Genomic DNA, 14,726 nt, shown 5'->3' with positions numbered 1-14,726 from the left:
TAAGGCTCAAATAGTATTAGTGATTGGCCAAAAGTATCCCATTTAACTTAAAATGGAACTAACACTTGCACCCATATGTCCCACTGCTAATAGCATATGCCTGTAAGACACTGCCCAGGTCCAGCTCTGTATAACAGATTTTCCCTTCAGAGAACAAAACCACAGAGCTAATGCCCAAGACAGATCTTCAGAATTATCCGTGGCAAAGTTAGTGTGTTTGTTTTGATATTCTTTGTTGTTGTTTTCAGATAGGGTCTTGCTCTGTCATCCAGGCTGGAGTTCAGTGGCGCAATCACAGCTCACTGCAGCCTTGAACTCTTGGGCTCCAGTGATCCCCTCAACTCAGCCTCCAAAGTCACTGGGACTACAGGTTCATGTGCCACCATGCCTGGCTAATATTTTTTTTTTTTTTTACAGACGGAGTCTTGCTTTGTTGCCTAGGCTGGTCTCAAACTCCTCGCCTCAAGCGATCCTCCTGCCTTGGTCTCCCAAAGTGCTAGGATTACAGGTGTCGGCCGCCATGCCTGGCCTGTTTCCATATTCCTGATCATAGCCAGAGTCTTAATCAAAATTAAGCCCTTAATCCATCCAGGTATTAATTAGGAACATTTCCTTGTGTTTTCTGATATTTTTGATTTTCAAGTGTTTCTTTTCTTGCATACTAGGGGTCGTGTGGGAGCTGTGTCAATACTCCCAGCTGCCCAAGGTGGAGTAAACCAAAGGTAATTAAGAATGCAGTGATAATGTTTGGAGAGCCATAAGTCTGTTTCATTGTGTGTGTGTGTGCGCGCGCGTACACGCATGCACTTATGTTGCATAAATGTAATTTATGTCATTCTTTCAACAACAAAACCAGTGGAGTAAGATAGATATTCTCAGCCCAGGCCACCTGTCAACCCATGTTCTAGGAACTGTCTAGAAAAGTCATCGGATGGTAGACCTAGAAGGACTTAGAAGATAATTATGATTATAAAAATAGCTGCATTTTGTTGGCTGCTGTCCATGTCCCAGGCTGTGTACTGGGCCTTTATATACTCATTACTCTGTCCCTCTTTATAATACTCAAAGGAAGCTATTGTTATCTACACTTTACTTATGAGAAAAATGGGTCTCAGAGAGGGTAAGCAATCAGTCCAAGGCCACAGAGCTAGTAAGGAGCAAAGATAGGATGAAAGTCCAGAGAGCAATGGAGAGTAATGGTTAAGTCAATGAAATTTAGAGTCCACAGGTATGGGGTCAAATTCCATAATCTTTGCCAAATCCTATGACCTGTCAGGTTTGCCTCTGTAAAATGGAGCTAATAATGGACTCTGCAGCTATTAGGAAAAGTAAATTTTAAAAATGTGGGTATACTTAAGTGCCTGGCACATAGTAAGTGCTCATTAAGTGCTGTTTTGTATTACTTATTCCAAAGTCAAGCTCTTCCTAGTCTACTAGTAAAACCTATAACAAAAATATCTCTACAAAACAAAATCTAACTCATACCCTCCCTGCCTACAATTTGGGAGCCTTGCCCCACACCCCTTCCATGACAGGAAGCTACCTCCTTCCCACTCCGTCCCCAGGCAACCATGCCACTTGCAGAGCACTCTACAGGTCTGAAAGTTCTTCCCCTTGAGACTGGGGAGAAATCTTCCCACGGACCCTAGATCTACTTCCTCCCCCATCCGCATGTTTCTGCCGTTGGCCGGTTGACTCCCGTAGGAAAAACACTGCCTTCGAAAAAAGTTGGCTCACATTGGAAGTCCCATTTTTTATTTGGGCAGTACCTAGGATCCTCCACGAGGGCACAGACTAGAGCCCCAGTCCCTGCAGTGGTAAGTGAAGGGATGGTCCACTCTCTTCCCTTAGGGTGAGAAGCAGAAGTGTCTCTACAACCTGCCCTTCAAGAGGAACCTGGAAGGCTGCCGGGAGTGGTGCAGCCTGGTGATACAGATCCCCAGGTGCTGCAAGGGCTACTTCGGGCGAGACTGTCAGGGTGAGGGTGCCTCTTCCCGCCTCGCGACTCTAAAAGTGGTAATAGACTGCCCATTGTCCAGTCTTTGAACATACCAAAATTATAGGGAGATGGGGGAAACACTGCCAATGATGATTCCCAGGCCCCAAAACTCTGAAGAGTTGTGTATCATTCCTTCTACTTTGGCATATTTTTTTATCAAGTTGAGATCCTACTGTGCATATATTGTAATTGTGTGTCTGCTTTTTTCTTTGATATTAGAGCGTAGACATTTCTGATGGTGCTAAAGACACTATATCTCATTTTTGATGCTGTACAACATGATATCCATGATATTGATAAGCATGTTTAAATGCATTTGATATGATTCTCCCTTGGCAGGTGATGTACTGAGACAGTACGTATGGGCCATAATTTCCTGAAACCACCCCTGTCCCTTGTAGAGGATGTATAGCGTTGGCTCCCTCTGTTACCTCATCAGGAAAGGGCTCCTTGCCAAAGCGTATTTGGGCCCATCCTGGAACCCCTGTGTTAACTTCTAGCCAACAATACATCAACAGTTGCAGCATCACAAATGCCTCAAAAGCACTTGTCTGCCACATGTTGTTCTAAGTAGGCACATTTATTGAGTTTTATTGAATGTTTTTTCCCCATACATATCAAAACATCTAATCTGGGCAACAACCCCTAGGGAGTAGGTTCTGTTGTTGTCTTCCCCTCCCCGCTGACTTTTTTTGAGAGAGGGTCTCACTCTGTTACCGAAGCTGGAGTATAGTGGCAGGACCATAGCTCACTACAGTCTCAACCTTCTGGGCTCAAGTGATCCTCCCACCTCAGCCTCTCAAGTAGCTGGGACTACAGGCACATGCCACCAGACTCAGCTAATTTTTTTGTATTTTTTGCAGAGCTGGGGTTTCACCATGTTGCCCAGGCTGCTCTCGAACTCCTGAGCTCCAGCAATCCATCCACCTCGGCCTCCCAAAGTGCTGGGATTACAGGCGTGAGCCGCCGTGCCTGGCCTGTTGTCCCCATTTTGTAAATGAGAAAACAGAGGCAGAGAGAGGATAAGAAGTAAACCCAAGGTCCCGCTGGTCTGTCTCTGGCAGCCATGATTTTTACTAGCATGCATACTCCATTCATCATAATCTCATTAAGAATACTCTGGGTTGAAAGCCCCTGTGACCACCCAGCTCCACCCTCCATCACTAAAGTGTGGACCATTCATGAAAATCAGTATCATTCTAATATTCGTTCAGGGCTTTATCTTTTCAAACTGTTCTCAGTTATAATGCCTCATGTGATCTTCACAATAACAATGTGGTATAGGTCAAGCAGACACTATATCATTATTATCATCATCATTTAGAGCTAAGAAAACAAAAGCTCAGAGCAAGTTCATTACTCAGCATGGATATCCTCAAATCCAATGCACAAACCCCCAAATACAGTGCACGGTTCAGTGTATCACCCTGTCAAGACAGAATCATATCAGATACCATGAAGTTCATGTCTCATAGGCCAGTGACTTGCCCTAAATATCCACTGACACTGAGGGCCACGTTCCCTCCGGGCTAACAGAGGTCAGATGCCACAGCACATTTACAAAGGCGCTGAGCTGCTCTGGCTTTGGGAGACTGTTGAGTCACCGCTGTTTCATCTCTTCCAGCCTGCCCTGGAGGACCAGATGCCCCGTGTAATAACCGGGGTGTCTGCCTTGATCAGTACACAGGCACCGGAATGTGTAAATGCAACACCGGCTTCAACGGGACGGCGTGTGAGATGTGCTGGCCGGGGAGATTCGGGCCTAATTGTCTGCGTATGTGGCGCCGCTTCCCTGTGCTAGAGCTTGTTTTTTAACTGTGTTCCCTGTCCTTGTCCATGCCATCTGCCTGACCTGGAGGCATCCTTCTTGTCCTTTCTCCCAGCCACACCCCTCCCATCTGCCTGCCTTATGTGCTTATTTCCTCCTTGGATGTATTCCCAGTTTCCACTGAAAAAGCTTCACCTCTAGAAGTGAAACTTGTCCCCAGCAGCCACCAAGGCACGATGTGGCTGAATAATGTTCATTCAATCATTCAACCAATGTGGATTTACTGAGTCCTTACTAATATTGAATGCTGATATTGATTAAGTGCCTACTATGTGCCAGCCACATATGTTTTACAATTCAATCCACTTAACCACCCTTTGAGATAGTTACTGTTATTATCCGCAATTAGCAGATGAAGAAACCAAGGTACAAAGAGCTTAAGTGATTTACTCAAGAGCCAGCAATTTTTTTCTTTTTTTTTCTTTTTTTTTCTTTTTTTTTTTTTTTTTTTTTTTTTGGAGACAGTTTCGCTCTTGTTGCCCAGGCTGGAGTGCAATGGCACAATCTCGGCTCATCACAACCTCTGCCTCCCGGATTCAAGTGATTCTCCTGCCTCAGCTTCCTGAGTAGCTGGGATTACAGGCATGTGCCACCACTCCTGGCTAATTTTGTATTTTTAGTAGAGATGGGTTTCTCCATGTTGGTCAGGCTGGTCTCAAACTCCCGACCTCAGGTGATCCACCTGCCTCAGCCTCCCAGCAGTGCTGGGACTACAGGTATGAGCCACCTCACCCGGCCGAATATTTCTAATGTCTAGGGATTTGTGGTTTAGGGACTGACAGGGACAAAATTCCAGCTCTCCAAAGGCTTACAGAAACAAATTCTTCTAAAAAATCATTATAAAGGATATAAAAGCAAAGAAGCAGGTAGAAAGGTGAAGGATGAAAGGAGATGTTGTTTTAGAAGACACCTCACGTAGGGAATATTTGAGTAGAGACCTAACAGACACAAGGGGGCCAGGCATGAGGTATGAAGAGCAGGCCACTCAAACTTTCAGCAGTGCGGGAAAGACTCCATGACTCCACTGGCCGGTATGTTAGCCACTAGCTACATGTAGCTATCAAGCACGCAAAACGTGTGGCTGAGGAACCAAATGTTTAATTAAATTTAAATGGCTACGTGTAGCTAGTAGACAGTGCAGACCAGAGGAACAGCTTTCCTCAAGGTGAGATGAGCAAGTGCAAAGGCCCTGGGGCAGGAGCCAGCTTGGTGTGCACGGAACAGCGGGAAGACCAGGATGGCTGAGTGGAGCGGGCACAGAGGAGGAAGAGAGGAAGAGAATGCAATCTGAAGGTCACCAGAGACCAGCTCTTCTTGGCCAATGAAAGGTCTTTAGCTCTGTGTGTGACAGGAGGCCAGCGAAGTGTTGGGAACAGAGGGGTGTTGTGAAGAGATTAGAAAGGATGGCTCTGGGCAGGGTATCTGTAGGAGAACAGGCACAGAAGCAGGACCCCTTGGGGAAAATGATGCAACAATCTAGGCCAGCGCTAATGGTGACTTGTGCTAGCTTGGTAGTGCTGGGGTTAGTGAGAAATGGTGAATCAGTATATATGTTTTAATGTTACTTTTCTTTTTGAGATAAAATCTCACTCTATCACCCAGGCTGAAATACAGTGGTGGGATTATGGCTCACTGCAGCTTCAATCTCCCGGGCTTAAGCAGTCCTCCCACCTCAGCCTTCTGAGTAGTTAGGCCTACAGGCACATGCCACCATACCCAACTAATTTTTTATTTTTTTAATTTTTTGTAGAGATTGGGTCTCCCTATATTCTCCAGGCTGGTCTCAAACTTCTGGCCTCAATCAATCCTCCTGCTTCAGCCTCCCAAAGCTGGAATCACAAGCATGATCCACTGCACCTGGCCACAATTTTATTTTATTTTTTTAAGACAGAGTCTCACTCTGTTACCCAGGCTGGTTTACAGTGGTGTGATCACAGCTTACTGTAGCCTCAACATCTTGGGCTCAAGCAGTCCTCCCATCTCAGTCTCCCGAGTAGCTGGGACTAAAAGCATGTACCACGACACCCGGCTAATTTGTGATTGTTTTTTTGTAGTTACAGGGTTGCGCCACGTTGCCCAGGCTGGTCTTGAACTTCTGGCCTGAAGCAATCCTCCCACCTCAGTCTCCCAAAGTGCTGGGATTACAGGCATCAGTCACCACACCCAGCCAGAATTTTACTTTTAAATAGATTTCTCCATCAGGAAGCCCCAGATGAGATGATCTCCCTAAATGTTCATTGCATATCCCATGACACACTACTGTAATTATAACATTCATCTCATTTATAATTCCATGTTCAAGAGCTGGGTACTCTAAGACTGTAAGCCCCATGAGAACAGGGACCTTCTCTATTATGTTTTTCCCTGTAATCTTATGGCTTAGCAGTGCCTGGCCTGTGATAGTCCCTGAATAAGTTATTTTTTAGATGTTTCAATGAATGAATGAATGGCTATGACACAAGCATGGTTCCTCCCACAACTGAAAATGCACAGCCAACAAGGGGTCATGGAGCTGGTGGACTGGGTCTCAACCCCTGATGACTGATCATATCCTAATTTGTTTACAGCCTGTGGCTGCTCGGACCATGGACAGTGCGATGATGGCATCACGGGCTCCGGACAGTGCCTCTGTGAAACGGGGTGGACAGGCCCCTCGTGTGACACTCAGGCAGGTCTGTCATGGGAGTGGTCAGCTGCTGGCAGCCCAGGGCTGCAGTGGACACTGCCAAGAGCATACAAGTGAGGTTGGGAGTCTGAGTGACATCTGAAAAAAGTGACAAAGCAGGTCCACGTGGTAAAAGATGATTCACATCTGTAGCCCTGGGCCTCAGGAGGATGGAGACTTGCCGTAAAACTAGATGAAAAGATTGAACTCAAACCTATGAAACTAGCACGTCATCCTGTATGATTATAGGACTCACCTCAAGCACAGAATCCCAGGTTCAGGCAAGGACTGTGCCTCGTCCTGGTGGTTTGGGGGCCCAGATGGGTACAGACACAGAGGTGCAGTGGTTTCATGGAAATCACTTTGAAGGCCCAAGACCAGGGTCTGACCCCTGGTTCTGCTACTTACTAGATGAATGGCCTTAGATAACCGCACTCTCTGAGCCTTGACTTGCTTGTCCTTAAAAAGAACTACGTGGTACACATTCTGCAGGGAAAGGATTGCTGGGAGGGTCAGCGAGCGTGGTTTTGAAGTTCCCAGTGTATGCAGATGCTCAAAACAAGCAGCTGCCATTATCACGCTCACCATCATAATCATTGTCATAACTTGATCCTTACTAAGTGGTCAGTTTTCTGAAGTCTCCTTTATACCCGAAGCCCTGTGTTCTGGTAGATCTGAAATGTGCTGGTTGAGTTATCCATGTGAATGACTGTCATTTCATCCTCCCTGGGGTCAGAGGGCATGGTGAGGCCCTTCCTGTGGGCTTTAGCAACCTGAAGTTTCATGGGTTGCAGCAGTATGGCTAACTTGAGTTCTTCCTGCTCCCTGTTCTTCCTGCCTCCTCCCCTAAGCACCACATGGCCTCCTGCTGCCTACATGCACTGCAGCCCTAGCCAATCCCAAAGCTCCAGACTTCTCCCTAGCTCAGTGGTGCCCTCAGAAGGCCGTGGAATTTCTCCTCCAATTTAACCATCTCCATCTGGAACCCTCTAATCTTAGGGCCAGAGCACTAATCTGCCAAGTTCATTCCTTGGCAGATACGTTTTGTGGTATAAAGTTTTAGTCGATAGCTCCTAAAGAACATTTTTTCTCATATAAATCTCAATGACATTGCAGAGATCACGTCTTACTATAGAAGAGTAATTCTAAAATCCCAGAATCTCCAAGGCTAGAAAAGACCTTAGCAAATCACCGCATCTTCCTGCTGTACAGGGGCACTTACGAACACAGTGGTCGTCCAGACAGAGTCTTGGGAAGTCTCCTTAGGTGGGTTTTAACTCTTCACACCATGGGTGCAGAATGAAAGTGGCCCCTTTCTTTGCAGTTTTGCCTGCAGTGTGTACGCCTCCTTGTTCTCCTCATGCCACCTGTAAAGAGAACAACACGTGTGAGTGTAACCTGGATTATGAAGGTGACGGAATCACATGCACAGGTAAGCCACCTTTGTGCACAGGTGAAATAGCAGCGTGGTGTGGGAGAGGAGCAGGACTGGCTCACAGTGCCTGGGCTTCATCCTAGCCCTCCTTCCTGTCTGGGCCACTTCAGCAGCACCTACCCTCTCCATAACTCAGTTTCTTTAATGGATGTGCTCATGCTTGATCTGCTCACCCTCTAGGTCAGAGTTTCAAAATTGTTTTGCAAACTGGAATGCACTTTACTTCAGAATTTTTTTTTTTTTTTTTTTTTTTGAGATGGACTTTCACTCCTGTCACCCAGGCTGGAGTGCAATAGTGCAATCTTGGCTCACTGCAACCTCTGCCTCCCAGGTTCAAGTGATTCTCCTGCCTCAGCCTCCCAGGTAGCTGAGATTACAGGCATGCGCCACCATGCCCGGCTAACTTTAGAATGTTTTTCTAACTCTACAAGTAATCCAGCCTTCAAAAAAAATCAGAAAATACACAACACTATTTTTTTAAGTTAAACCTAAACATACTCTCACCACTAGGTGAGAATCACTGTCAACATTGCAATATCCATCTGTAGTAGTTAGGATATAGGTTCAGCCATACAGAGACCTAAACGAATGGCGGCATAAATAAGGTAGATGTTTCCTATTGTCTCATATAACAGGTTGGAGGTATCCAGGGCTAACACAGTTTCACTCTGAAAGGTCATTTGGGCGCCTGAACTCATTTTATCTTGTGGCTCTGCCATCATTCACTCACCTCATCTGAGGTGGCCAATATCATAAGCCCAGCCTGGACAGCAAGATGGAAGGAGAGGAAGGAGGCAAACCTCCTTCCCTTTATGCAAACTAGGAATTGTTAAAATCACATCTGCTCCCATCCCATTGGCTGGAATCTCATCATTGGTCATGCCTAGCTACAAGGGAACCTGGGAAATGTAGTCTTTTATTGGGCAACCATGAGCCCACCTGAGAATCTATTATTATAGAAAAAAAGAGACTACGCCGGGCTCAGTGGCTCACGCCTATAATCCTAGCACTTTGGGAGGCCAAGAAGGGCAGATCACTTGAGGTCAGGAGTTTGAAACCAGCCTGGCCAACATGGTGAAACCCCGTCTCTACTAAAACTACAAAAATTAGCTGGGTGTGGGGGCAGGTGCCTGTAATCCCTGCTACTTGGGAGGCTGAGGCAGGAGAATCACTTGAACCCAGGAGGCAGAGGTTGCAGTGAGCTGAGATCAGGCCACTCTACTATAGCCTGGGCAACAGAACAAGACTGTCTCAAAAAAAGAAGCAGCAGCAGAAGAAGAAGAAAACAGAGACTAAGTACTGAGGGAAAATTAGCAGTCTCAGTCACATGTACTTTCTAATATTTTTCTAAGGATAAATAGTCGCATAGAGATATATACTTTCTTTACAAAAATTAGATCTTGCTATACCTGTTCTTTATTCAGCTACAAGGCATTCCAAAGTGAGTCAGCGTTCAACAATGGCAACAAAGACCTAGATTCTCTTTTCCCACCCTCCCATCCTTAGAATGAGCCTTCTTGTCCTTGTCTTTATTCTTCCAGGGTCTCAAGTGGCTGCATAAGTACAGATGGCTTTTCAGCTGCTCCTGAGGCTGGAGCTAATCTATTGTTAGGTCGATATTTGGGGGATCATGAAAACAAAAGTTCTAAGAGGTAGCACGATGAGGAAAGCATGGACTTTGGAGCCAAACCAACTTGGGTTTAAATCTTCAGCCAGGCCACATTCTAGCTGTTTTACCTTTGTCAGATCAGTTAAACTGAGTCTCAGTTTGTTCACCTATAGAATGGGGATAACAATGTCTAACTCACAGGCTGCTCAATATTGCACTAACTCTACACACACACACACACACACACACACACACACACACACACACACACACACACACACACACACACACACACACACACACACACACTCTCTCTGCCCTAACATGAAAAATCCAAATTCTGAAAACTAATACCAAAGTCAAGCCTGGAGGTATATGACAAAGGGGGCAGAAGTGGACAGATGTCCTCAGGCTTCATCTACGAGGTTGTCACAAAAATATTCATGTTGCAAAGGCCAGCATAGAGGCCACAGAGCATGGGGAGAGAAGGCACGAACACGTAGGGGCCCATTTACCCACCCAGCACCACTAGTGCTGCAGTGACCCATACCCTGACCTGAAGCCCTGGTTCCACAGAAGGTGGTAAGTTGAGCCCTCTCTCCTCTGCTCTTGCAGTCGTGGATTTCTGCAAACAGGACAATGGGGGCTGTGCAAAGGTGGCCAGATGCTCCCAGAAGGGCACGAAGGTCTCCTGCAGCTGCCAGAAGGGATACAAAGGGGACGGGCTCAGCTGCACAGAGATAGACCCCTGTGCGGACGGCCTTAATGGAGGGTGTCACGAGCACGCCACCTGTAAGATGACAGGCCCGGTGAGTCGCTCTTTCCCACGGAAATTTGGGAGCAGCCCCTTGGGCTTCGCTCCTCCTTGCCTTTCCACCTCCTGCACTCTGCTTATCTCCTGGACTCTTCCTAAACATTTTTTCTAGCACAGTCTGTTTCTTGTTAAAAGTCATTGGGCTAAATGCAAGGTGGTCCCCTAGGTAGAAAAAGGGCGTCCGTGGAAAAGTTGGTGAAATTCTTAAGTGTATTGCTCAGTTAACAGCAATGTATCAACATTAATTTCTTAGCTCTGATGAGAGTGCTATAGCTATGTTGGACGTCAGGGGAAAGCGGGTGGAGAGTTCTCTCTTTGCCACCCTTCTATCCATCTAAAACTATCCTAAATAAAAGGCTTATTAAAAACAAACAGCTGGTAAGATGTGGCAGGAAAAGTGCAGAAAAGATGATGCAAGATGATGTCTGTTGCTGGTTACAAATGTGGTTCTAGAGTCAGACTGCCTTTGCGTCTTACCTCCTGGACTGACAAGCTGTGTAACCTGGAGGTGGCTAATTACTCTCTGAGCCCCAGTTTTCTCATTTGTAAAGTGGGCCTCATAATAATGCAGACATCATAGAGCTGTTGTGGGGATTAAAGGAGATCATTCATTGATTCAACCAGTGGTCATTGTGCATCTGCTGTATGCTCTTACAGGTCCCAGGGTTATAACAAAAAGACAGAGTCCCTGCTTTCCCGGAGCTCGTGCACAAGTAGAGAGTGGGGGCAACGCATGGTACAGAAACAAATGCACGGAATTTTTTCAGAGAGCACGAGGAGCCCTGTGAAGAACATAAATCAGGCCAATGTGATAGAAGGGAATGGAAAAGCTACTTATGTAGGGTGGTCAGGGAGGCTGTCTCTGAGGAAACCACATTTGAACTGAGATGTAAAGGATGAGGTTTCATCATAAGCCTGGATAAAAGCGGGATGTAGCAGTTATTCCCACTGGACAGGACAGGCATGTTCTCTTGGTCCATCTGAACACCTCCTAGGCTGGACATTGGTCCCATGGGCACTTGGGCATCCTGGAGTCTTAAAGAAGGAACTTTTTCATCTCTTCCCACTCTCCCTCCACAGGGCAAGCACAAGTGTGAGTGTAAAAGTCACTATGTGGGAGATGGGCTGAACTGTGAGCCGGAGCAGCTGCCCATCGACCGCTGCTTACAGGACAACGGGCAGTGCCACGCGGATGCCAAATGTGTCGACCTCCATTTCCAGGGTCAGTGTGACCAAACCACCCTTCTCTTCAGACGTGGGGAAGGGACCCTCAAGGGAAAGAAGAAAAACAAAACAGGCCAAGCATGGTGGCTCAAGCCTGTAATCCCAACACTTTGGGAGGCCGAGGCAGATGGATCACTTGAGGTCAGGAGTTCGAGACCAGCCTGGCCAACATGATGAAACCCCATCTCTACTAAAAATACAAAAAATTAGCTGGGTGTGGTGGCGTACACCTGTAATCCCAGGTACTTGGGAGACTGAGGAAAGTGAAAAGCCACACAGAAGTGTAGAGGCATGTGCAATAGAACATCTTGAAAGCCAGTGGAGGAGGCCAGAAAGGACCCACAAATGTAGTCCCTAGCCAAGGCAGAGGGACTTCAGTGGTTCAGAAAGTGACTCAGGGCACTGTGATTTACAGCTGATCAGTATGTACTGGATCACTCCAGGGCTGGGTTTGTTTGACAGATGTGGACTCTGGTGGAGACTTCCTGGAGGTTTGAATTGGGCTAAACATAGAGGAGCTGGTAAGGCATTTCTGCTGGCAGGGACAGCATGGCCAGGAGAGAATGACCAAGGTGGTGCTGGGTGAAAGCACCTGGGGAGGGAAGGTGATGAGAGGTTTGAAAGCTTGGTTGGGGATATTCTATGGTCTAGGTACAGGGGCCCTTCCAAGCAGAAAGATTTTATGGGCACTTGCTACTTAGGATGGGGACAAAAATTCAGTTGGGACCAGCTGATTTGGAATTTATTTTCCTCTGGGACTGTGAAGTCAAGAAGAGCTTGGTTTTTTTCTTTAGGACACAATTCATTCAGCCAGTCCCGCCTGTTCCCAAAGCCCACTTCCAGGTGGAAATCTACCCAGCTCATAGAGTGTGGTCCAGCTTCTCCCACGGGCTTTTTCCTTCTGTTATGAATGCCAAGAAAATATTGGCAGTGATACTAAGTGACTGTGCATCGCGTTGGACCTCCCTTCTGTTGGAGCTGTGTGGTTACTGTTAGCTTGGGAAAATGCCTCAGCTTTCCCTGTAGGCACAGTTACAGAACCATCCCACGTTCAGGAGGAAGCACTGCCCTCACACGGTTCACAGGAGGGCAACCTGCCCTCACGATTGGCAACCGATTTGGTAATGCGTGCAGCAGACAACCTTAAAGTAACTCATACTGAGACCTGTTGGTTCTGTTTCCAGGACCCCATCCTATAGAAATAATCTGAGAATTGAATAAAGATAAGCATACCCATCCCAACATTATTTAACATCACAGAAAATTAGAAATAACATATATATCTAATAGTAAATGATGATAAAATATATTGATATACATCTACTCAAATTCATTGTATTTTGTTGTCTCAATAAAGAGACAAGGAACACTTTTCCATACTTCTCCAAGCTGTTAAATTGGTGTTTGCATTTCAGATATGGCCAAGATCATTTGACTACGCATTGTGCTGTTGAAATATGTTAAAACAAGAAAAACTTAGTCTTCTTTGGTGAAGAAAGTATCCTTTTGTGGCATTATACAATGAACTTGACAATATAAAAATGTGACTTGCTCCTTGAACTATTGCTGGTCTCTGCACTGAATTTTTTGGTTAGGAAAGATATCAGCTATGAACCAATGATAAAAATCTTCCAGTATCTTAGGAGGAAATGAGTTTTTAAAACTTTTTTAAAAGGCACAGCAGGCGTCAGAAAACACACAGAGCCCTGGGCAGAAACTCACTTTAATGTGTTTTTTATAGCTGTAAAGGTCACAAAAAAATTTTCAATTGTAAGTATGGGGAGGAGGAGAAAATCATGTTACCAGAGAAATTTTATAATATTAGGATGTAATTATGATTTAATGTTAAGTTTTAAAAAGATTTATGAAAACTACGTCGGCAATATGCTACCACATTTATAGTATATATAACATGAATAAATAGGAAAGAAGATTGAAAGAATGTCAAATTATATCAAATTAACAATTTACCAAAAAATAAAGTAAAATTCTAGAAGGAAATACACCAAAATTTTAGCCAGGGAGTAGTGATTATTTCTGGAGAATAGAATTGTAGGTGGTTTTTGATTATTTTTTTACTTTTCTGTATTGCCCTAATTTCTACAATGAACATATGCTAGTTTTATAGTTAGAAAAGAAAGAAATATTTTAAATGATGTACTTCAACATAACTTGAAGGGGAAATGGCTTCTGGAGACACCTGGGGTATAGCTGGCCTTCGTTTTGAAAGTCCTTCAGAGTCCATTGTTGGAAACACTGCCAACCTGGTGGGTTGACCTGGGCAATTCCTCTTCTTCCTCATCCAGATACCACTGTTGGGGTGTTCCATCTACGCTCCCCGCTGGGCCAGTATAAGCTGACCTTTGACAAAGCCAAAGAGGCCTGTGCCAACGAAACTGCGACCATGGCAACCTACAACCAGCTCTCCTATGCCCAGAAGGTGGGTCGTCAGTTGGCAGATTCTGTGCAGACAGAGTCTGCAGGGGTGGAAGTGCAGCCCCTTCTTAACATGGGGGAGACTTGAGCTGTTGCCTTCAAGCAGGGGAGTGCAGGTAGCTCCTGGAACAATGCTAACAGTCACCGTGTCCATTTATTGGGCATCTATTGCATCTATTATGTGTCAGGGACTGTGTGTGGTGCTTTGTTGATATTATTGTCCATCCTTACAACATCTCTGGAGGCAGGGCAGGTGTTACTATTCCCATTTTACAGATAGGGAAACTGAGGCTTAGTTTAAGTACAGTGCCTGATGTCACCCAGCCAAGAGGTGGCAGATCCAATATCCAAGTGTAGACCTGACTCTTAAAAATCTATTTCAACTATGACATTCAACTGCCAAGGCAGAGGCAGAGACTGGAAGTGCATACCTCACAGCCGGAAACCAGAAAGACAGCAATACCCAGAAGCCTAGGGTAGATCACCCCGAACCCACAAAACAGTGGAGTTTCTGTGGAATAGCTGGAGCTCTCTGTGGCTGGAGGGACTGTGAAAAGAATAAATAGAGACTGCACAAGCTTTCAGACACAGCAGGAAGGAAACGGAACTCTTTGATCAGGTGCTGCTCTCTTAACCTCTGAAACTAGAAGTCCTACCCATTTGGAAAAGCTAGCAGGTTGGAGTTCCAGGCTGGTGGTTTATCACTGGGAGCAGAG

The 14,726-nt window shown here is 45.7% G+C and overlaps 1 protein-coding gene across 5 annotated transcripts in view; it reads left to right on the top strand.

Moving 5' to 3' along the window:
- The window catches only part of LOC105497739 (stabilin 2), a 168,200-nt gene that overhangs the window by 139,550 nt on the left and 13,924 nt on the right, over positions 1-14,726 (top strand). For 2 of the 5 annotated variants that reach the window (XM_071071220.1, XM_071071221.1), the window contains exons 54-61: positions 666-722; positions 1,852-1,978; positions 3,624-3,773; positions 6,395-6,499; positions 7,817-7,924; positions 10,152-10,345; positions 11,431-11,572; positions 13,881-14,014. In XM_071071220.1, the coding sequence (XP_070927321.1) occupies positions 666-722; positions 1,852-1,978; positions 3,624-3,773; positions 6,395-6,499; positions 7,817-7,924; positions 10,152-10,345; positions 11,431-11,572; positions 13,881-14,014 (1,017 nt within the window). Of the gene's footprint in view, positions 1-665; positions 723-1,851; positions 2,017-3,623; positions 3,774-6,394; positions 6,500-7,816; positions 7,925-10,151; positions 10,346-11,430; positions 11,573-13,880; positions 14,015-14,726 lie in introns of those variants that run through there. The other 3 variants (XR_011608911.1, XR_011608910.1, XR_011608912.1) reach the window with 3 other exon arrangements.

This window comes from Macaca nemestrina, chromosome 10, assembly GCF_043159975.1.
Source record: "Macaca nemestrina isolate mMacNem1 chromosome 10, mMacNem.hap1, whole genome shotgun sequence".
NCBI lineage: Eukaryota > Metazoa > Chordata > Mammalia > Primates > Cercopithecidae > Macaca > Macaca nemestrina.
This window is presented reverse-complemented; position numbering and strand designations above follow the sequence as displayed.